Source organism: Ambystoma mexicanum, chromosome 8 (assembly GCF_040938575.1).
Source record: "Ambystoma mexicanum isolate Mex_15411 chromosome 8, UKY_AmexF1_1, whole genome shotgun sequence".
In the NCBI taxonomy this organism is placed as follows: Eukaryota; Metazoa; Chordata; class Amphibia; order Caudata; family Ambystomatidae; genus Ambystoma; species Ambystoma mexicanum.
The window spans coordinates 1485939656-1485964539 of record NC_090929.1 but is presented as its reverse complement, the minus strand read 5'-3'; the positions used below and the strand labels follow the sequence as shown (position 1 = coordinate 1485964539).

At 46.2% G+C, this 24884-nt stretch overlaps 1 protein-coding gene across 2 annotated transcripts in view; it reads left to right on the top strand.

Moving 5' to 3' along the window:
* The window catches only part of SEMA4G (semaphorin 4G), a 960547-nt gene that overhangs the window by 522114 nt on the left and 413549 nt on the right, over positions 1-24884 (top strand). For both annotated transcript variants that reach the window (XM_069611666.1, XM_069611665.1), the window contains exon 7: positions 10875-10988. In XM_069611666.1, coding sequence (XP_069467767.1) covers positions 10875-10988 — 114 coding nt within the window. The remainder of the gene's footprint in view (positions 1-10874; positions 10989-24884) is intronic.

Below are 24884 nucleotides of genomic sequence, written 5' to 3'. Positions count from 1 at the left end.
TCCCAGAACACTGTTTTCCAGCAGAGTGTATTTTGGGCCAGCTCAGTGGCCGGCTGTTCTGTGGAAAGTACGGTCATACTTTTGATTGTCCTTGAGGGCTTGGGCTAACAACATACAGGCTGGGCTTAACTGGGCGTGATAATGGCGGCGGCGGTGGGGGTGTTCTAGCTAACATGTGGGATGCATAGTACTTTCTGAACTACAACAGGCTGGTTCTCTAACAGACTCAACAGAGGTGGGAGCATAGTTTTTGCTAAAACGACGGCCTCTGCGGCAGCATTCTCCTCCTCAATATCACTGATTTCCAACAGAAAAGCACTTTTCTGCCTCGACTCAGATGGATGAAATTAAATGATATTTTATTTCTATCCCGCTCGTACACAAGTGTTTCAGAGCGTGACCAGGAAAAGGGAGGGGAACAGGGGAGAACAAAAACAATGATCTTACTAGGCCCAGTGACATTGAGAACACGCAAGTGCATGGGATGGGGAAAAGGGGGAAGTGCATGGAAGGGGGGAGAGCTGGAAAGGGCAGAACAGACAGAATAAATAACAATAAGTAAAATAAATAAATAAAGGCAATAAACAGTGCTAGTGCAGCCAGCAGGTGGCAAGTGCTAGGTTAGGCAGGTAGGGTATATCTGATAAGTGCAGAGGAAAAGTGGGTGGGGGGCTGTATGGGGTACAGAGACAGACCCCAGTGCAAGGGGTGGCCCGGAGGCAGTGCAGGATGGTGGCAGGGTGAGCAGGTACCTGGGCCTGGAAGACAGAGGTTGGCCAGATGCACAGTGCAAAGAGAGAGCAGATCCGATCATAATCTTTATCTCGTTCATCGTCACCGCCATTATTATCTGACTGGTCAGTGGATTGGAGTGTAGGCGATAGAGACTTGGAATGTTCAATCTCCCTCTGCTGTCCAAGTGCACCATGTTCTGCTCTACACCTTCAGTGGATGAGACCTGCATCGCTCCCCGTTATGGTGTGCATTGTGGTGCAATACCTGTGCATGTACTTAAATGAGTGTGTGTACTCCAGAGCAGCTTGTGAAGGGGTGTGTGCAATGTGAGATTGATGAAGCATTCCCGTGCACACCGCAAATTAAGTGCTGCCACTGATGTAAAAAGACCACAAACGGCACATCTCTCGCTCTGCCTCTGACATATTTGCATGCTCCGGATATGTTGTGCAAATGTTTTATTCAGTCACTGAATGGTATCTCATCCCTCCCTGAATCTCTCTGACTTTCTTCCACAAATATGTCACGAGTATGTGTCTCACACAGGCTGTGCCCTGGGATCCTTTGACCCTCCCCCATCCAAGAGTCCACCAGTAGCCTGTGTGCCATTTACTCTTTTCAGGAAAGAGACACAGGATGGTATCTCCCAACACCTGGAATGTCAGCTACTTTCACAAATATATTGTGAGCGTACGTCTCCCCCACAAGCTGCTACAAGGGGTTCTCTGCTCCTCCTCCACCGACGAGTCGACAGATGGCCCCTCTATCGGTCACTCTCTTCAAGAGATGGACACTGGATAGTATCTCCCACCTCCCTGAATCTCAGCTGCTTTCACAAATATTGTGTCAGTGTGTGTCTGGCACAGGGGTGTTAGGTCTGGAAAAGATCCGGGGCTACGCCAATGTCGGGACTGTCGGGACTTTGGGCTAGCTAGCCTTCTGGTTGTAGCCCCTGAATGTCTATCTGGGGCTACAAACAGAAGATCTGGGGAAATAGCCCCCTGAGTCCCCCCTAGCAACGCCTCTGGTCGGGCACAAGCTGTTTCCAGAGATTCCCCGCTCCTCTACCTGAGCCATCCAATGGTCTGTTTATCATTAACTCTTCAAGAGATGCGCCCCTTCAATAGAAGACACTGGATGTCATCGTCCACCTCCCGGAATCGCATTCACTCTTTTCAATAGTAGGACGCTGGAGGGCATCTTCCGCCTCCCTGAATCGCATTCACTCGCTTCAATAGAAGGCACTGGATGGCATCTTCCACCTCCCTGAAATGCATTTACTCACTTCAATAGAAGGCACTGGATGACATCTTCGACCTCCCTGAATCTCATTCACTCACTTGAATAGAAGGCGCTGGAGGGCATCTTCCGCATCCCTGAATCGCATTCACTCACTTCAATAGAAGGCGCTGGATGGCATCTTCCACCTCCCTGAATCTCATTCACTCACTTGAATAGAAGGCACTGGATGGCATCTTCCACCTCCCTGAAATGCATTCACTCACTTCAATAGAAGGCACTGGATGACATCTTCGACCTCCCTGAATCTCATTCACTCACTTGAATAGAAGGCGCTGGAGGGCATCTTCCGCATCCCTGAATCGCATTCACTCACTTCAATAGAAGGCGCTGGATGGCATCTTCCACCTCCCTGAATCGCATTCACTCACTTCAATAGAAGGCGCTGGATGGCATCTTCCACCTCCCTGAATTGCATTCACTCACTTCAATAGAAGGCGCTGGATGGCATCTTCCACCTCCCTGAATCGCATTCACTGTCTTCAATAGAAGGACACTGGATGAATGGCATCTTCCACCTCCCTGAATCGCATTCACTCGCTTCAATAGAAGGCACTGGATGGCATCTTCCACCTCCCTGAATCGCATTCACTCGCTTCAATAGAAGGCACTGGATGGCATCTTCCGCCTCCCTGAATCGCATTCACTCACTTATGGAAGGACGTTGGAGGGCATCTTCCACCTCCCTGATCGCATTCACTCTCTTCAATAGAAGGACACTGGAGGGTATCTTCCACCTCCCTGAATCGCATTCACTCGTTTCAATAGAGGCTCTGGATGGCATCTTCCGTCTCCCTGAATCGCATTCACTCACTTCAATAGGAGGCGCTGGATGGCATCTTCCACCTCCCTGAATCACATTCACTCACTTCAATAGAAGGCGCTGGATGGCATCTTCCACCTCCCTGAATCACATTCACTCACTTCAATAGAAGGCGCTGGATGGCATCTTCCACCTCCCTGAATCACATTCACTCACTTCAATAGAAGGCGCTGGATGGCATCTTCCACCTCCCTGAATCACATTCACTCACTTCAATAGAAGGCGCTGGATGGCATCTTCCACCTCCCTGAATCGCATTCACTCACTTCAATAGAAGGCGCTGGATGGCATCTTCCACCTCCCTGAATCGCATTCACTCACTTCAATAGGAGGCGCTGGATGGCATCTTCCACCTCCCTGAATCACATTCACTCACTTCAATAAAAGGCGCTGGATGGCATCTTCCACCTCCCTGAATCACGTTCACTCACTTCAATAGAAGGCAATGGATGACATCTTCGACCTCCCTGAATCTCATTCACTCACTTGAATAGAAGGCGCTGGAGGGCATCTTCCGCATCCCTGAATCGCATTCACTCACTTCAATAGAAGGCGCTGGATGGCATCTTCCACCTCCCTGAATCGCATTCACTCACTTCAATAGAAGGCGCTGGATGGCATCTTCCACCTCCCTGAATCGCATTCACTGTCTTCAATAGAAGGACACTGGATGAATGGCATCTTCCACCTCCCTGAATCGCATTCACTCGCTTCAATAGAAGGCACTGGATGGCATCTTCCGCCTCCCTGAATCGCATTCACTCGCTTCAATAGAAGGCACTGGATGGCATCTTCCGCCTCCCTGAATCGCATTCACTCACTTATGGAAGGACGTTGGAGGGCATCTTCCGCCTCCCTGATCGCATTCACTCTCTTCAATAGAAGGACACTGGAGGGTATCTTCCACCTCCCTGAATCGCATTCACTCGCTTCAATAGAAGGCACTGGATGGCATCTTCCACCTCCCTGAATCGCATTCGCTCACTTCAATAGAAGGCGCTGGATGGCATCTTCCAAGGTTTAAATTTGATCTATGCTAGCACACTGGTCGAATATTATAAAGCCAAAAAAATCCCCAGAGGCCTGAGAGTCTATCTGAGACCAACTTTGTGTAGTGAAAATAAAGCCTTGGTACAAAAGTGGGATCACATTTTTTTTAACAAGTGTTCCCTGGACCTTATTCTTTTAACCATAGAAGAATTGTCTAAATCCCTTGAAACCATTGACTCTGAAATCTAAACTCTTCAAGACCAAATAACCAAATATAAACCGGCAAAGGATCTTACGGAAATCTTGGAGGAAATCAATTTGAAATTGGCTAATTCCAAAACCGAAATTGAACAAAGAAAATTACGTAAATCTAAGAGACATACTTTCAATTGTTTGAACGATATAGTATATAACTGGCAAGAATATTACAGTCAAAGGAATTTTAACCGTAATAAACAACAAATATGGGCTCAACAAATTCTGACAACAGCAGTGACAACAACATTGGTGAATCCATACAGAGACCCACATCGGAACAAACAAGTAAACGAGACTTATCTGAAGATACCAATAGACCAAGAATACCAAGAGTACCAAGCTCTCCAATTAACAAAGAAATTGACCCCAACTCTTCAACTGGGGCTTTTTTAGGTTTAAGAGAAAAACCAGGATAGGGAAGAAAGCTACAAACAAAAAAGAAAAACAAATAGAGGCCAACAACTTGGTGATGAACATCTCCAGTCAGTCTTTGTCAATGGAACAACTTGACCTACTTAACAAAGGACTCTCTTTTGTACTCACGTGTAACACTTCACTATTTCAGGAGAAAATCTGTTTACATAGGCTGCTGAGGAAATTACAGTTAAAAATCTTTTTTGACACACAACCAGAAATGACACCCAAATTGACTCACGACGACATGCTGGAAATTCGTCCAAAGAGTACATTTAATCCACATGTCCAAAATTCAATCTTGAATTTATTTGAGAAGAGTGTTCTACAAGATCTGAGCAAAATCAACTGTAAGAGAAAAACACCCATCAATATTAAGAACCGTCAATTGAACTTAATAGATGATTTAGCCAAAAGTGAAGAGATCACTATCAAACCGGCCGACAAGGGCGGCGCAATAGTGATTATGGATACATCCTTCTATAATAAGAAATGCACTGAACTTCTCAGTGATACAGAAACTTATGCAGTATTGGATAGAGATCCATTACCAGAAATCAGAACATTGACAAACAAAACTTTGACAACTGCAAGGGAAAACGAGTGGATTAGTGATAAAACATACCAATACCTAACCAACTCTTATCCGGTTACTCCGGTCTTCTATGGACTTCCTAAAATTCATAAGGATAAACACGATCCTCCACTTAGACCTATTGTAGCCAGAACAGAGAGTGTATTCAACCCCTTGGCTGTTTACATTGACAAATTACTGCAACCCATCATACAAGCAGCATCAACTTACCTAAAGGATACTACAGATTTTTTGAATGGACTCAAAGATTATTCAGTCGTCACTGATGACTGTATTTTATTTAGTCTTGACGTCTGTAGCCTGTATACTTCAATCCCCCATGGCGAAGGTTTAGAAACGGTTGAATGGTTACTGCTTAACAATCCAGACATTCAGGGTAATCCACAATTTGTCTTGGAATTACTTAACTTGATTTTATTCAATAGCTACTTCAGATATCAGGATAAATACTATTTACAGACCTCAGGTACATCGATGGCACCTGTCTATGCAAACACATTCATGTTCCGGTTTGAAAGCCAACATCTATTGGAACACCATACATGGTCACCCTACATCCTAACATGGAAAAGGTTTATAGACGACATCTTCTGCATCTGGTGTGGCACACGCGAAGAACTAGATCAATTCTTTGTATACATCATTTGTGCATCCTAGAATTAAATTTACTATGGAAATCGGCAACCCTTATCTCCATTTTTTGGATGTTAATTTGAGAATCATCAACAACACAATTGCAACATCTATATTTCACAAACCTACCGACGCCAATAATCTGTTGCATTACACAAGCTTCCACCCAAGGGTAATGCTTCAAAGCCTTCCATATAGTCAGATCTTAAGACTCAAAAGGATCATCTCAGATCCAGAAGATGTAGTCAAGGAATGTTCTATCCTTGAAGGAAAATTCCAGAACAGAGCTTACCCTACGGAGGTCCTAGAAGTTGCCAAAAACAGAGCGTCAGAAATCACACGTACAGACTTGTTAAGAATAAAATCTAGTACAAAGGATACTCCACTACTATTCATAACGAAGTTCTCAAGACAGAGTTTCCAGATTGCTAGGAGCATAAAGAAACATTGGAAAATCCTTCATAATGATCAGACGTTACAAAAATGATTCCCGAGCCCACTGATGATGTGCTACAAAAGGGGCAGAAACATCCGAGACAAACTAGTCAAGGCTGAAAGAATACCAAAGGAAAGGCAACTCTTCTTAACCACAAAGAAGCTAGGTACGTTCCCCTACTTGGGATGCACACATTGTAACAACGTCATTAAAGGAGATGTGGTAACTCGCCCAAGAAGTGGTCAGAACATTAAGCTTAGAGACTACTCTACCTGTTTGTCATCAGGAGTGATATATTTGCCGAAATGTCCATGTCGGAAAGTCTACATCGGCCAGACGAAAAGACCCATAAAATTAAGACTAACTGAACATAAATCAAACACACGATGCAATAATCAATACTCGCCAGTAGCACGCCACTTTATTGCTGAGAAACATTCAATTGCACAAATCAAATTTCAGATACTTGAAGTTGTAAAATGACCAACAAGGGGTGGAGATTACCAATCCCTCCTACTTCAAAGAGAGGCTTATTGGATCGACAAAATGAGCTCTTTACAACGATGGGGCCTCAATAAAGACTTTACTTTAAATTGCTTCCTATAAATCGGAAACACTAGACTACCAGTGCTAGACCTATGCTTTTTGTGATGATCAAACTATGTTTTTATTATTCTATTGTGAATTCTATGTCAAGAAGCAGCTTTGGATTGCAATTTTTGTTCTATCAGATATCATCTTATGATATGTCTCACTTATGGTTAAATTGTGTAAGATAATTTGAACATTCTGCCTTAAATTAGATGTACTGGACACTTGTCCACTGAATCACATTCACTCACTTCAATAGAAGGACGCTGGAGGGCCATCTTCCGCCTCCCTGAATCGCATTCACTCGCTTCAATAGAAGGCACTGGATGGCATCTTCCACCTCCCTGAATCGCATTCACTGTCTTCAATAGAAGGACACTGGATGAATGGCATCTTCCACCTCCCTGAATCGCATTCACTCACTTCAATAGGAGGCGCTGGATGGCATCTTCCGCCTCCCTGAATCGCATTCACTCGCTTCAATAGAAGGCGCTGGATGGCATCTTCCGCCTCCCTGAATCGCATTCACTCGCTTCAATAGAAGGCACTGGATGGCATCTTTCTCCTCCCTGAATCGCATTCACTCTCTTCAATAGAAGGACACTGGAGGGTATATTCCACCTCCCTGAATCGCATTCACACTCTGCAATAGAAGGACGCTGGATGGCATTTTCCACCTCCCTGAATCGCATTCGCTCTCTTCAATAGAAGGACACTGGAGGGTATATTCCACCTCCCTGAATCATATTCACTCTCTGCAATAGAAGGACACTGGAGGGTATATTCCACCTCCCTGAATCGCATTCACTCTCTGCAATATAAGGACACTGGAGGGTATATTCCACCTCCCTGAATCACATTCACTCTCTGCAATAGAAGGACACTGGAGGGTATATTCCACCTCCCTGAATCGCATTCACTCTCTTCAATAGAAGGAATCTCCGAATCTGAGCTACATGCAGGCACTCAAATGGGCCAATCATAACAGGCCCTCAATTCCCGCACACAGTTCCATTTACTTACCAAATATGTGGCTTCTTCCAGGATAATTAAAGGGAATCAGAAAATAATACTCCCTTTACAACGCTTAATTTATATGCATGGTGTGTGCTAGTTTGGCATGCTAAAAAGAAAGGGTTTGCTTTCATGTGAATATCCGAATGTTCTTAACAACATGCATGACAATGATCAGGAAGTTTGTGCCAATCCACTAGTCTAGGCAGGTGAATTTATCACATGATTCCTTGTATTGTGTGTCTTTAAATGCTGAAAGCATAGTGATATAAAACAAATGACATTTTTCTGGCTTGATTACTTTGCATTCTGGGACTTTTAGACTTCCATTCAGGATGTGAAAAATGAAGCTACATTGATATTCTTTAGGCTAAAGCTGCTTCGTGGAGAATTTACATATCAGGTGGCTTTACCTGGGAGTTTTGTTCAATTTTAGTAATTCTTGAAAGCCAAAATCTAAATATGTGTATCAACTACAGCTATGAAGGGATGTGATCAAATGCCTGAATTGCACAGTGGGTTAAAATCCCAGCTTCACTGCAAAACCAAATTGTGTGATCGTGGGCAGATAATGTAATCATACTGTGCCTCACCTGCAATATTTAGGAAGTGATTCGGTTCCGGCTGTTTGAAAAACTGTTCCCTACCAATGGGGAAGGTTTGGGGCTGATTTCCAATTCCTGTATCCAAATGAGCTATAAAAACATTCCTAAAAGGTTTACAAATAATTTTATACAGCTGCATCGGGGGCACAGGAAGACATGTGCAACCCCCCTTTCTCCTCTCTACTCTCCCTACCAAACATGAATACATTTCCGCCATCACCTGATTTTGATACTTGTAGAAATGCAACTCACCAGCGTTCAGCACCGGCTAAAAGTGCCAGGTTTCCATAGGAATAGATGCACGTGCCTCCCACCATGTACATCCACGTGGCAGGAGGCTTTTAAGATTGTTTCCTCTCTGCGGAGAGGACCTCTAACGGAAATGACCCCTTAATGATTTCAGGGTCAAAGTGGCATCCCGTCATGCTCCAGTCTTTTGCCTAGAATTGTGTTCTAGCGCCAGCCCCTTGGCGCGGGCCCAGACCGACCTGATATGACACGAGGTTATAGATGTGCTCGCCAGCCAGTCGGGGTAGCAGAGGGTCTAGTAGAGCGGACTGGCGAAGGAGAACCCACATTCATTTGCACTACTGCTGCTGCCAGTCACTGGGTTTGCTTGGGCCAGGCAGGGTGCTGCCCCACGGGGGGAGTGAAACTCGTTGCTATCACATTTGTTTAGTGTGTGTAGCGCCATTGAAGCTTTCCTTGTTCAGAGTCGGGTTGCAATCTGCACAGTGCGGCACTGCATGGCTGCAGGGCAACACAATGCTGGCACCTGGCCTACAAAAGTGTTTGCATTTTTCACCAAAGCCACTGGATGGGATGTTGCCCTCAGTAGAATATGAAGAGAAACTCTGTAAGCTGGGCGGTTTGAAGCGAAGCTCTACACCTGCCCGCTCATTGCTTTAGTGCTGCCGTTACCCTGTGACCTTCAGCAGATTTCAATGGGGATTGCGGCGGCTTTTCTCTTTCAGCACCCACGTTCAGCCAACCGTTGTTGTTATTTGGTTATTATTCGCTTTCTTTTTGACCCTCCTTTTTCTCAAAGCCTGGCAACTTTTGTACATCCTGCTGGTGCTAAACCAGGGCCCAATCAGTCGCCCTAATCTCGCCTGGTGGCAGCTTTGTTGCTTGGCCACTTAAATCACCGAATGTGCCCCACAGCGTAGGCTGGAAAAGTAAACAAATCATGCCCTGAAGCAAACTCGCCAAGCCCTGAGCACCGCTAGCCTTCTTCCCACTGGAGTATTCTGGCTCCAGTTTACAAACCCTTCCCTTGATTTCCAGAGCCTGCCTCCAGCCAGCAGCGTCCTCCTGCGGCCTGAGTCGCAGGACAAACCCCACCCATGCTTTCTCCTTCTTATCCCATCAGGTTGAACTCAAACACACTTCACTTCCTGCAATTCCAGTGATTTGGAGGTTTCTAAGGAGAGGTTCACCCAGAGCTAGTGGCCAACAACCTGCTCCCAAAGGTGTCTATCCCAAGCTCATGGCATTCCAGGTGACCCGATGGCTGTTTCTGTGCCACGGTACCCCCCTGCTGGCGGTGCTGCCACTGCAGCAAACAGTGACTACAAAGTATAATATCTGTTTAACCCTTTACAATCCAGGTAATAAGGCCTGGTGTGCAGCATTTATTCAAAGTAACCAACAGTGATGCTTAATAGAGCCATACCCTTTTTTCAGGTAAGCGCTTAAACACACAGCCTGTAGTGGCTGGCTCTTGCTTGCAGCCTCGGCAATCCTCTCAATGGGAATGTATGCAACATTGACATCTGGTCCCAGTAGGTGTACATTTGCAGCCAATTCAGTGGCCTGCTTGTGTTCTTGGTTCCCAGTTCCCACCAGTAAACTTTGGCCTTTTTCCCAGTACCTACTTATTTTACTTATCACTATGATTGCCATGCATTGTGCTGTAAAATGACTAACTTTAGTTACACTACCAGGGCTCTTTGTGCAAGGCATGCGGGCCCTCTGCGGTGACACAGGGCCTCATGCTCACGGGCCCCTGGCAGACCGCGCCCGCCTACGGTGCCACCAGACCCCTAATGAGAAGGATGGCAGCGATACTCTGCTCACACAGCACTTGATGTGAAGCCAGGTGGTCTGGCACTAGGGGCTGGCAAGAATCCTTGTGATGCTTCTCTTAGCTATCAGCAGTCCAAACTGGAGAGCTCTTTATTAGTGGCCGATGGGCGCAGACACAGCAATAAGTGGGCAATCTATCATTATAGTGACCCTTGTCAGTGAACATCCCCTATCACCCAAGACGCAAAAGGTTTTAGGGTGTCTAGAAAAATTGGATGTGTGCATGCGGCCCTAAAATATGTGATGGACAATGCATTTAGATCTTGCCTTGTGGCCGAGATCCCTCGGATGTCGAAGCCCTGGTCACAAACCTAGTCAGTCTACTGTGCAATGCGCATGTACTGTGTCACTTTTCTAACCAAAGAACTAACACCAGCTCTTTTCTGTCCCCAGATGGTGCGTTGTACACAGCCACAAGATACGACTTTAAAAGAGTGCCAGGCATCCGGCGCAGCCTGAACCACCGTCTGATGAAGACCGAAGACACGCCTCCTTATGACCTGCACGGTAGGATATCACCCCCCCTGCCATTACACAGAAGTGAAATGTGTGCACTCAGGCCACACGTGGACATAATATGGCTTGTGGTTAGCACTCTGTCATTTAGAGGCCCTCATCCTTCTCTTCACCCGTGGCAGCGTTGGTGATCTCACTTCCTCTGCACCTGGTGGTGTGAACCTCGAGTTAGACTAGATTGACTTAGAAGTCACTGCTTGAGAACTCCTGAGGACGTTAGTGAGTTCAAACTGTCAGTGTACCTGACAGGGCTTTAAGTGGACAGGGGCTAAGCCCCAGCAGTCTTCTAAAACTGCCCTTAATTTAGGGCTCTGCCCCCCCAAACTTATTTGCAAGACCTGAATTCCTGTCCTGCTAAAGTAAATGAAAAACTGATGATTGAAACTTCTCCAGTAGATGTTGCCACTATCAGGCAGGTTTACACTAACATCATTAGTTGCAGACATTTTAAATTGGGCTGCTCTCTGAAGGAGAGGGGACGCAAGATATAGAGAACACATTGATGTTTGCAACATAATAAATTTAAGTCTTGTCATTAGAATGATTTAGTAAAATGAATACATAAGACTCATGGATTTCCTTCAAAAGAACAGGACTGAAACGTGCATCAACCTACTTTTATTTGATTGCTATTTTATATTTAAATTTCTTTACTTTAGTTGATTTTTTTGACTGCACATTCTTTATATGTAACACACTATTATAAACAGATCTAGCTACCTTTTTATTCCTGGTATGAAAATTCGACCACGTCTGTTCGGCCGCTCCTTTAATTGCAAGGACCCTGCATCTTTTAAAAGTTCCTTAGCTACTTGCAATTCTGGCGATGCGCCGGACACTTTTCAGGTCCCACCCCAGATATCGTTTCACAATATGCCCCCCCTCAATTTCTTAGGTCATGTTACTCAGCTTTTAGAATGCACAAAGGATGCTTTTCACAAATCTATTCCTGCATGTAAGATTCACAGTGAGCCATGCGTCCTGTTCACAATCCACCCATGTGCCGTGCAAGCGTAAAATATCATGCGGTGGGCAATGGGTGCAATATATGAGCAAGGTTACAAAGAAAGGATTTCAAAACCTTTCCTCATTCCTATAAAACTTTTACATTAATATTGCCCCTTCCTACACACACACTTCCTGAAAACCATCTCACCATGTGGAGTGCTTTTGCACACGTACCTCACGAATACACAGATGGGTGTGCCAAGGTCACACCTACATTGTACCAACACCATATAGGATTGAGAAATTGTAGACCAGTATCTCCCACCTTTCACTACCCATAACATTCCCACAGAAATGCCCACTTTATAAGATCTGCTACCACATGGACAACGGATAAATCCTACCTTGTCTGATCATTTCCTGCATGGTTTATACTGGTGGTTCCCACACACTCTCCAGATTTAAACATTTGATGGCTCAATGCCATACTTGGCTGCAAACATCTTTAGTGCTTTATAAAGCAGCACTTATGGAAGGTAAACTGGTTGCGAAAGTGGTAAACCTGAATCACTGGCACTCCTTAACAGGTGATATTGTTACAGCTCACGCCTTTAAGCCTTGTAACTTAAACCCTGCAAGCCTAATGCGGCAGCGCAATGTCCACTGCTTCCTTGCACAGCCGCTGTGCCACTTGCTGTTACTTTCTCTAGCTGTTATTTCCTCATACACCTATGAAATGTTCACAGTTCAGATATTATAACAATGCATCAACACCTTTAATTTCTGGGTGCCCATTGCGTCCCTTTTTCTCTGAGTCTTGCTAACAGTCATGCACAGGGGTGAACTAGGAACTTAAAGTGGTCCTGGAAATAATGTTCAAAGTAGCCCCATAATACACATTTTGAGCAAGTCCAACCCTTTCCCTCAGAGAACATTTGGAAATACCTGTACAAAAGAGGTCCAGGGTGTCGAGGCCTACCTGGAAACGTCCAGAGTTCCCTGTAGGCCAGTCCACCCCAGGTCATGCAGAGCAAAAACATTGGTCCTAATAGCTGGTCCGTGTATTTCTTCCAGGACGCAGCAGTACCTCCGGTTATGATTTACGAGTATGTGGTGTGAGAAACCTGATGATATTCTTCCACCTACTTTCCCGAGATCTTCCATTCAGGTGGCACGGGATTACGACCCTGGGGGTGGACAAGCAAAGGAGGATCACCTGAGTGGAGGGTCACAGGGTATTGGGAGAATACCCAAGGACAAGGCATTCTATTCCCCTTTCCCAATTATACACCAACCCACTCTCCCTCAGCCTTAATGGGGGATTTCCAATCACACCCCATCTACCCCTGCCCATTTCCAATAAGTACTGGAATGAAGAAGAGGCGATGTGGAGCAATTAGGATTACCCATAGAAACAACATAGGAATACAGAGTGAGGCTTACCATGTAACACCTTTCAATTGTTCCACTAATAGAGTCTGGCAAGGTCAGGCACTTGTGTACACCTGACTCCACTTGACTCCACTAAGGACCATGAAAGATGTGGTTCTGCACAGGTGAATGAGCGAGCTGGAGACGCAGTGTGGAGCACGGGAATCAAGCAGCAGAAGGAAGCAGTGAGGAAGACCGGGAGAATCTGGAGAAAAACAGAGTGCCGAGACGCTGAACAGGTATGCCACAGGGGGTGCACCGTGGCTAGGGAGCTGTGTCTTCAAGGAGCCGGAGTCAGGTATTTATTTTATTGTTCATTTATAACATGCTTAATACCAGCGAGTGGTTTCTAAGCGCGGGATCAGACTTCAAACCTGTGTTGCGCCGTGTTGTCTTGCCTCCAAGACAAACGTGTTGCCCCTGAGCTATATTCGACTGCAAGCAGCCGGCCATGTTTAAGGAACGGCTTATTCCCTTGGGACGTGTGCCGGTCCCAAGGTTGTCAGAGGGGCAGGTGGAGAGACCCTGACCTCGAAACAAGCAACTAGAGGAAGACAGCTTGCTAGTGCAGTGCTTACCAGTGAGTTTCATGAGAAGAGGGAAACTCGGTAGTGTGCAGGTGGCTGGAGCGGAATTGAAATGTTGTTGCAAGCAGCATGGAAGTAAAGAAAGTTTAAAGGAAAGCGTATTGCAAGTGTTGCAAAAGGAAAGAAGGCAGAAAGGAAGCAAGGTATAATGCGCTAGAGGCGCAGAGTTAAACGGAGAACCAAACTTTAAAAGAGAAAGGTGCTAGAGGTGCAGAGACAAGGAGAGATTGGAATTGTAAAGCAAAAGAAACAGAGAGGGTGCAAGCGACCCAAAAGCAAAGGAAAGATGCAAGCATGCACAACAAAGTGAGAAGTATGCAAGAGGCACAGTAAAGTGAAAAGGACCAAGAAACAGGTGCGAATGTGTACAGTTGCACAGTAAAGCGGGAAGAAAGTATGAAAGGCATGGAAAGTGTTAAAAGGGGTGCAGGAAACCCAAAAACAGGAAAGTTAAGGGACTTGTGAAAGTAGAAGAAAAGGAGAGCGATTATTCCTCAGAGTGGTCGTGCTAAGGAGGAGCAAAGAGCCTGGCGTTCTCGAAAGTCTCTGATACTGCCCCTGAAAGAACTGTTATTAACGAAGGGCGGATGCTGACAAGAAGAAGTTTTATGTTACGTAAAAGAGGCCAAAGCTTGGGGAAGGGAAACCTGAGAGGCCTATAAAGTTATTGGAAACTGAACTTTTGTGTGTTGCATCAAAGGGGCCTAAGCTTTGGGATGGAAATACTGAGACGCCTACGAGGAACTTTTTTGTATTCTGTTTGAAACTTGGAAGAATTGAAGCTTGGGGAAAAGAAACCCAAGGAACCAGAGACCTTGAAAGTTGCAAGAACCCTGTGGAGAAGGTTTCACGAACAACCCTTTTTGATTGTATTAATTTTTATGACATTGGAAGAACTGCACCTGGTGGGAAAACTACCGGAAACTAGCCTTGGTTGATGTTTCATTTTTGGAACCACTATTTTTCTTTTACGAAGACTTCCTACCACATTTTGACAAAGAGCGAGGACAAGCATAGGTTTAGACACAGACACTGTTTAGAAACAGACTGATTTTTGTTTTGGACTTGCAGACATCGACGGCCCTTGGAAACATCAGTTGAGGGAACAATCCCTTTAGAGTTAGGGTCAGTTAGGTATTATACCAACCCCAGAACTTTATTAAATAAAGGTTTTCAAATTGTTACTTTTGAGCCTGTGTCTCTCTTGATACCATGGCTGCCTCATAGTGGGCACACATGGGCTCTAAGAACAGTGTGCAAAAGAGTGTGCAGCACACTAGAAATGCACAGGCTTTCTATAAAGTCAAATCGTGGCTATCACATTTAATAAGGCAGATATGTTGGGGAATTCCACCCACTTATGATTCAGGGAAGCTTTTCACACCAGTTACCGACAACAGGCTTACAAAATGCATCATGATGTGTGTGACAACTGTTTATGTGCATTGCCACGTAGGATACCTGCGATCAAGATGATTTCATATTTTTATTTGGGGACTACTTACAAGTAGGGTCCAACTGAAGTTCAAAAATAGAGATCAGACCCAAATGAACAAATCATATACAGGAAGCTCTCCCAACAAAATGTCTGTTTGTTTATTGAATTTCTAATGCGCACCAGACCCAAAGGTAACAGGGCGCAGCAAAAAGGAAGGTGCAAGGCTTACAAAGTTACATAATGAATAACAATATGACATAATAATGAAATACAATAAAGATATAGCTATGAACATACAGAAAAAAAAATTCAATACAGTTAGTTCCATCAATAATGTACAATAATTTACAATAATTTACAGTGATGGGTAGCTGTGTGCTATTGTGCAATAGTCTCAGTTTACACTAGTCTTCGGTCAGGTTGAGATGGGTGATATAACTCATTCTAAAGTGTAGATAGGGTTGGTCAGCTCTCAGATCGTGGGGCAGGGAGTTCCAGAGTTTGGCGGCTTTCACAGGGAAACTGTTGCCGCCAATCTTAGTAGATTTGAATCTCGGTACCACCAGGCAGTTCGTATTCATGACTCTAGTAGGCCTGTTGGATGTTCTTCTCGTCAATTTGTCAATTAGGTAGCTAGGGGCAGCATTGTGTAATGCTTTGTGTGTCAGGGAGGCAATTTTTAGCTGTATCTTGTTGTGGGTGGACAACCATTTGTGTTGGCGTCTGATGGAGGTCATGTGCGCTCTTTTGTTGATGCCTAGTGCGGCTCTAAGAGCATTGTTTTGTAGTATTTGTAATTTTTGGATACTAGCTTTGTTGGCGCCACTGTAGAGAGCATTGCAGTAATCTAATCGGGAGAGAATTAGTGCTCTGGCCAAGATAATGCAGCTGTCGTTTGCAAGGAAAGGCTTGCCAGCTCTGATAAGCTTGCACGTGTAGGCTGTGGTAGAGGCCAGGGATTTCACTTGTTTATTGAAGGACATGGTGGTGTCTAGGTAGAAACCCAGGGTGTTTACCTCCTTGGAGACTATGGTGTTGTTACCATCAATGATGAATGATGCGTATTCATGACCTAGTTTAGTGATGTTGCAAGGGGAGCCTAAAATGATCAACTCTGTCTTGTCGTTCAGGCAGAGACCGTGGGTGGCCATCCATGCCTGAATGATAAGATAGATCCTATTCACCAATGCCAGGTCTGTGCCATGATCCCCAGAAAGTGGGAGGAGAATCTGTGTATTATCTGCATAATTGGTGCAGGTGATACTCAGAAGGTCCAAATCATCGAACAAAGGTTTGGTGAATATGTTGTATAGAGTTGGAGACGCGCATGAGCCCTGAGGCACACCGCACACGATCGGGGTAGGGTCAGCCGCTGCCAATGGGGAGAACACTCTCATGGTTCTGTCACTCAGGAATGATTCTATCCATTTGACAGCATCTGTAGAGAAGTGGGCTGCTGAGTCAAGGTGCCTGCAAAGGAACTTGTGATCCACCAAGTTGAATGCAGCCGAGAGATCAAGTAATAGAAGTAGTGCTGTCTTCCCTTTATCTCTCAGCTCATCGATTTGGGTTTTCAGATCTATCAATGCAGTTTCCGTCCCGTGTAGCGGTCGGAAGCCTGATTGTCCAACCCCTAGATGCTTGTGTAGCTCAAGGTATTTTTGGATCTTTATGTAAGCAACTTTGTCCAAAATTTTAAGTAGAAATGGTACCGTTGTGATAGGGCGGTAGTTTGTGGCGATGAGTGGATCTAAAGTTTGCTTCTTTAGAAGTGGGAGAACCCAGGATTGTTTAAGGTTGGCTGGGACGGTGCCAGTGGAGAATGTAGCATTAATCAGCTTAGAGATAAATGGAGAGACGTCTCTGGCGGCATCTTTTATAATGTGTGCTGGGCAGGTATCTCCTTTACAGTTAGATGGTTTGAGTGATAAGATCATTTTTTCAACCTCTCGAACAGATGTTTTTGTCAAACGGAATCTATTGTTCTGATCAATGGCCACATCACTAGGTGGGAGAGAATTGGCCGGCTCTTTCTTGCCAGGGCCTCCGATTTGGGCATCGCGCCCCACTGCTAATGGCAGAGTCTGTGCAATACCTGGGAGGGGGTTTGCATCCTCTCCCCTCTATTGGAGTTGTGGGCTTTATGGTCTCCCGAACTCTTCTTCTTTGCTCTAGCTAGTAACAGGCTTTCGGGGTCTCACAAGCTGATGGAACCCCCTTCTGCCTGCTCACACTAAAGGCACTACTATCCCCTGTTTGCCAATGCCATCAACTCCAGACTTTTCCATCTGTCCAGTCTTGGCTTCTTCCACCGCTCTCCAAAGTTGAGCTTCCTGCTCCTATAACCGACATTCAGCAAATTGTGCTTGTTGCATGTATAATGTGTTCAGTCCTCCGCCTGGGTGGACCATTCTTTGTGGGCATGCTCCTGTGTGTGGTAATTAAATGAGGGCTGGGACTGGTTGGCTCGTCTGAGTGCATCTGAGCTACTTGAGGCTCAGGGGGTTGGACCAAGCCCACATCTGGCCTGGTCAGCATCTTGGATTTCAGTTTTGATCCTCTCTGAAGCTGTCTGCACTGCGCTGAGGGCTGTGGTGTTCAAATGTGAGTTGAAGCCCAAAAACACACTGGGTAAGGTTTGTAGATCACATTTATTGGCAGTATTATGGGATCAGGGAACATGACATTTTGTTTCTGTGGCAAATGAATTTGTCACTGAGCAACATGGATGTTGTACTGCTGCATCCTGCGTAAGTTTGCCACATTCTGTGAATTGTGGGCTGGAATCCATGGGTCCACAGAACCTCTGTCCTCATTACGGGTTCCATTGATCTCCCAACGCAACTCCTGTGATGTGCTGGGTGAACTGGCAACAGTTGCACTGTATGAATTACCTCCCTCGATAAGATCAGATTGGTCCCCTTAAAAGGGAACATTTTTCTTCTCAGTAAGGGGGATTTGGGTGTGGCTAACACAATGTTTAGGCTCTCGCAAAGGGGGAAGTGTAGGTCTCTCATCAGCCTGCTTAGTATGATAGTCTTCAGTTCGGTTCGACGTTGTTTCATCGCCAGGCTTTTAAACGTACACATTACATCGTATGTGCTCATCGAATTTTTTAGGGGGGGTGGGAAAGGGTTTGGTTGGGTGGGCAATAGTAAAAAATAAGTGTGGGTGGGGTGCTTGGGGGGGTTTGGAACGAGCACATTCGTTGGAATGTGTACGTTTAAAAGCCTGGCGATGAAACAGCAGGCGATGAAATCACATGGAACCGTTCAGTTCAGGGTCTATGCTTATAGGGCTGGTCTGCCCTGATGACCAGTGTGGTGGGAAGGGACTCAAACCCAGAGACTGGCCTATAATAATGCATGTGACTGTGCCCTGCCATGTGCCAGGGACTAGGGCCAAGAGACCAGGGATCCTCCATAGACCTTCCCTGTGTCCAAAATCTACTGCAGGTCGGAGTGGAGAGCGGGGAAGTGCTGAGGGGAGGAAGAGGGGTGAAGAGGGGACCTGGGCTAAGCAAGTGCTAAGGAAGGGAGGTCAGGTGGACAAGTGCCAGGGGAATGCAGGGAATGAAGGTCCATGTGCTAAGTGCGAGGACAAGGCTGGATGAGCACAGCAGGGGTGCAGGCCCCACCATGCAGTTACTGATTGAGGGAGCCCGGTAGGGCAAGTGCAGATTAGGGTTCTGGGGGATCAGGTGCAGGGTTAGACTGGGCGAGGAGGGCCTGGTGCCCTGTATGAATCAGAAGGAACCAGGCGTCCAGTCAAAATGCAGCAGAGGGGGGGCATTAGCAGGTGAGGGGGAGAGGGAAGGAAAAAAAGAAAAGGAGGGTCTTGAGAAGCTTCTGGAACTTAAGGAGATCTGGCTTAAGCCTGAGAGGGGCAGGGAGGCCATTCCAGAGGGAGGCTCCTACGGAGAGAGATATCTGCCCCCTACTCTCTGGTTTTAGGGCTGGAGAGATGCAGCCCCTGGGCTTGAGGCCAAGGATTAGTCTTTCAGTCCTATTATGGACAGATTGAGGAAGAGGCTGTTGCAGTAGTCTACCCTAGAGAGGACCAGATCTCTGGACACATTGAGTTTCTTGGGGAAGGCGAGGAAAGTGAGAATGCCTCTGAGGAGCTGAGGAGCTGCAGCTGAAAGTGGGCCTTCTTGGCAAGGCCTGTGATGCAAGGCGAGAAGGAGACAGAGGAGTCAAAGATGAATCCAAGGTTGGATGAAGGGAGGGAGCCCATGGAGGGCAGCAGAGAATAGGAGGGAAGGAGGGAGCTGGGGTCCCAATGAGAAGGATCTCTGTTTTACTGGCATTAAGGCAGAGAACGTTAACAGCAGACCATGCCTGAATAACAGTCAGACAATCAGGAATGAGAGAGGAAGAAGAGGAGGCAGTGGAGGGGGGCTTGAAGGAGAGCTGTGTGTCATCTGCATAACACTGGACGTTAGGTGAGAAGGCGGGGATCAAATGGGCTAGAGGAGCAATCAGATGATGCAGAACCACGGCGAGAGTATAGAGCCCTGAGCAACGCCGCAGGAGAGTGTGATGGGGAAGAGAAAATGGCCCAGTTGAACCTGGGATGGACGGTCAAAGAGGAAGGAGGTCAACCAGTCCAGTGCCAGTTCTGTGATGCCAATGGTATCATGGAGCCAATTTATAAAGGTGGCATGATTGACAGTATCAAGGGCAGAGGAAAGGTCAAGAAGGATGAGAATGGAAGGAGAGTTAGAATCCAGATTTGAGAGCAAGTCTTCATGGGTGTTCAGGAGTGCAGTTTCCGTGCCTCTGGCTGCTCTGAAGCCAGACTCGTGGTCGTGGAGACAACCAAAAGATTCATTATGGTAGATCAGCTCGGAGATGACCAGCCTCTCCAAGAGTTTACCCAGGAAGGGGGTAATGGAGATAAGGCGGTAGTTCACTGAGCAGGAGGGGTCGTCAGAAGGCTTTTTGAGGAGAGGAAACACAAGGGAGTGCTTGAGGGGTAGCAGGAAGGAGCCAGTGGCAAAGGAGTGATTGCAGAAATCAGCTAAGGCTGGAGCAAGGGAGGAAATGTTGTCCTTGATAGTCCTGCAGGAGCAAGGGAGCACATGTTTGGAGGAGATTTTCATAGAGAGGACTTGTAGAGAGACCTCATCCAGTGGTATGGGCGAGAAAGGAGAGTAGGGGGCAAGGGGAGAGGGGAGCAGAGAGAGCAGGTGATGGAGAAGGGAGGGGTGTAGAGGAGAGTGGGGGCAGGATTTCCTGAGTTTTGTTTATGAAGTGAGAAGCCAGTGCAGTGCAGAGAAGTCAGGGAAGGAAGAGGAGAAGTAGAGGCTGCAGTAGGATTGGTGAGTTCATTGCAGATTTTGAACAGTTCAGCCGTGTTTTGTGTGGCCCCAGAGATGCAGGCCTGGATGAAGGCCTTCTTCGAGCAGATGGATAGTCTGTGTTGCTTTTGGAGCAGGTGGCAGGCCAATCTGTCAGAGGATGTGCTCGAAGCCTGGCACTTCTGCTCAGCAACTCTGCACTTGCGTTTCCGAGAGGCTGGGTCAGAATCATACCAGGTGGTGTGCTTGGAGGCAGGCTTCATGACAAGGGCAAGGATGCCCAGAGTTTTGAAGATGGAGAGGCGATGGTTAGCAAGGGCTGTGTCAGTGTGAGAGTCAGTGGCTGGAGCGGAAGGGGGAATGAAAGTGGCGGCAAAGGAAAGTGGCGGCAAAAGCAGCAACTGACACTCGCTTCATCGGACGAATGATAGAGAAGGAGACTGGCAGTGTGGGCAGAGGCTTTGCCAGGGGACCCAAGGGATGCAGGTGAGAGGCCAGGAGAGCATGGTCAGACCAGGAGAGAGGTGTAGTGAGAGGGTTGGAGATGGGGATGTCTAATGAGATGAGAGCATCCAAGGTCGATCTGGCTGAGTGCGTCAGACCAGAGTGAAGAATAGTGAGTGAAAGAGAGTCGCAGAGGCTGCGGAACAGTCCAGAGGCCGCATCAGGGGAGTCGAGATGAATATTGAAGTCTCTGAGGAAAGGAAGCTTGGAGGTGGAGGCCAGGGGAAAAGAGGTGAGGCCACACCAGACCAGGGGTCATGTAGATGGTGGAAAAAGTCAGCGAGAGGATTGGAGAGACACCAACCCTGCAGACAAAGCATTCAAAGGAAGAGTAGTACTGAGTGGGTATGATAGTAGCAGGGACCCATTCAGGAAAGATCAGGGCCACTCCACCCCAGACCAGTAAGGCCTGGGCTTAGAGAGGATCTTGTAGCCCTCTGGGAGGCGTGTGCCAAAAATAGTGACAAGCTGGCAGTGAACCACGTCTTTGTGACAACAAGGACGTCAAGGTTGAAGTCTTCAAGGAAATGGCAGATGTCAGAAGATAGTTTAACCGCAGAGCGCAAAACACACTGACCACAAAAGTAAATGTTTCTATTATTTGTTATTATCGTCACAAAGGACTGTAACAAACTATCTAAGTGATCATAAGCTATCGCGCATATCAACATACATGTCACTTTCTTTTATATTATGGTTCTAAGTCATAGGTAACTGGGGATCTGATAGGGTCTGGGGGGAACTTGCCCTCCCAGGGATCCAGTACTCTACTAGCTTCCCTAACAGAATGTAGCTCTCACAGAGCCATCGGGGATATAGTACCCCAGCTCACTCTGCAGCTGGCACTGTGGCTTCCAAAGATATAACGCAGAGCTCAATATGCAGCTCTCACAGTGCCATTGGGGATATAGCACCCCAGCTTGATCTGCATCCAGCACTGGTTATTCCAAAAATAAAATGCGCAGCTCACTATGCAGCTCTCATAGCACCATTGGGGATATAGCACCGCAGCTCGATCTGCATCCAGCACTGGTTCATCCAAAAACATAATGCACAGCTCACTATGCAGCTCTCACAGCACCATTGGGAATATAGCACCGCAGCTCGCTCAGCATCCAGCCCTGTCGCTTCCAAAATAATATTGCCCAGCACGCTATGCAGCGCTCACAGAGCCATCGGGGATATAGCATCCCAGCTTACTCTGCAGCTAACACTGTGGCTTCCAAAAAAATATTGCCTAGCTCGCTATGCAGCTGTCACAGCGCCATTGGGAATATAGCACCCCAGCGTGCTCTGCATCCAGCACTGTGACTTCCAGAGATATAATGCCCAGCTTGCTATGCATCTGGGTTATAGCACCTCAGCTTGCTCTGCAGCTGACACTGTGAATTTCAAGGGTATAACGCCCAGCTCGCTATGCAGCTGTCACAGCGCCATTGGGGTTATAGCACCCCAGCTCCCTCGGCATCCAGCCCTGTGGCTTCTAGAGATATAAGGCCCAGATGGCTATGCAGTGCTCACAGTCCATTGTTAATAAAGAACCCCATTTTGCTCTGCATCCAGCACTGTTGCCTCCGAGGATATACTGCCAAGCTTGCTATGCAGTGTAGGGTTCTTTCAAGACCTTCTCCATCTTTGAGACCTTCGCCCTGCTCGCAATCACAGCAACCTCTCCAAATCTCTGTCTGATTGATCTGCCTCTATTGCAGAGACCTGAGAGGTGCGATTTTGTCTCTACTGTTCCACATAGGGTTTCTAGTTTTTTAAAACTCTTTCCGACTGAAAATCGTTCCCTAATACTATGGGATAAATTGAGGTCTACATGATCTGAGGAACTTGAAGAGGTTATACCTTTGAATGATTGGGAAAGTATGTGGAAGGTTCCTATTAGGGTGAAGGCTGATTTGAATTTGCGCTTTATTCACCAGAGGACATTAGGGCGTCTTTTTTGGACTCCTAATAGGATGTTTAAATTAGGACTTGGTGATACTGATAGGTGCTGGGGTTGTTTGAGAGATAAGGGTACTATGTTACACATGTTATGGGCTTATGGAAAGGTAGTGGGGTTTTGGAAAGAAGTTTTGGATAGGGTTAATTTGGTGTGTGAGATGGCTTTTCCTAGAAACCCATTAGCGGTGATATTGAAATCTTTGAGTTGTGTGGGACATCTTGAATATCTGATGTTGTGGTGGATCCATAAAGTCTTTTTAGTTGCTGTCAGACTGATATTACGTATCTGGAAGACTAGGAAAAAGCCATGTGTAGAAGATTAGAAGATTGGTTAGTTCAATTGCAAATTCTTTCTCGATTCGAGAAATTGAAAGTAAGTAAATTACACAAAGAGGAAATTTACAATGAACAATGGAGTACATTCAATGAGTTTTATGTCTGATTCTCTGTCAGAATGTGTTATATTTTTGGGCTGTGGTGGGAGGGGAGGGTTGATGATTGTGGTGTCTTTGATGTTGTATTTTTGTTAAGTGTAAAAGTGCTGTTTAGGTTAATTGGTTGGTGGTGAATTGGAAATTAAAGATGCAGTTTTATTCCCCTCACTATTTGTCTTAGTATAGTTATTGCATTTGATATTTTGTTATGCTCTATTTCTTCAATTTTTAATTCTCTGTTCTGACTTATATTTATTTTTGAATAATCTAAATAAAGAGTTTAAAAAATAAAATTAAAAAATAAAAAAATTAAAAAACACTACCGCTCTCACGTTCCAGCCTGAAAGTGGGGGCCGTATAAACATTTGCTATAATTCCAATTACCTGCAGATGTTCAATCATTGCTGGCCCTGGAGTCAGGGGGAGGTCCTGCATTACTGTCGGTGTCCGTGCGGCTATGCAGTGCCGTGGCTCAGCCAATGTGTTCATGAAACTGCTCCTTGTTCTTAACAGGCTTTACAAGAGGTGCTTGTTGTAGTGTCTCATTCACAGATGACTTCATCAGCAGGTACAATGGGCACTCTGGGCTCTGGCCTGGGATCTTAGGTGGTGAAGCAAACCAGGGGTCTTCATGAAAAGTGTGGGTGATGTCATTTAGGGATTCTGACTGACACACACTGAGCAGCATGTCGAGTCCCAGCAATACAAAACAGGTGATGGCTGTAAGGTTTAGAATTGATCCTAACCTCTGGCATTGCCCTGGAAACCCTCCAGACCATTGTTCTTCACCTGCCAAGCCATTACAAAAGGGGAAAGACCATATGCAAATCAGGCACAGTCCCACCCCAAAAGAGGCAGTCCAGCACAAACTGCTTGGTCACATCACTTCTGCACAAGATCACAAGCATCCCCAAACATGTTTCAGCCTCGTTGGACCTCATCAGTGAGGAGTAGTTTGGGTCTCTAGGCCCAGCAAGCGCGGGACCCACGTCTGTGAATAGCCGTCCCACTCGGGGTGGCTATAGCAAAAGAAAAGGGTTGATGGCTGGAAGGTTTAGACTTAATCTCAACCTCTGGTATTGCTCTGGGCAGCCCTCCAGACCATGGTTATTTGCCTGCCAAGCCATTACAAAAGGGGAAAGACCATATGCAAATTAGGCTTGTTCCCACCCCAAAAGGGGCAGTACAAGCAAAACTGCTTGGTCACATCTGTTCAGCTCGAGACCACAAGCATCCCCAGAGATGTATCAGAATCCTGAAGCATGGGGAGAGAGACCTTATTACGGGATCTTG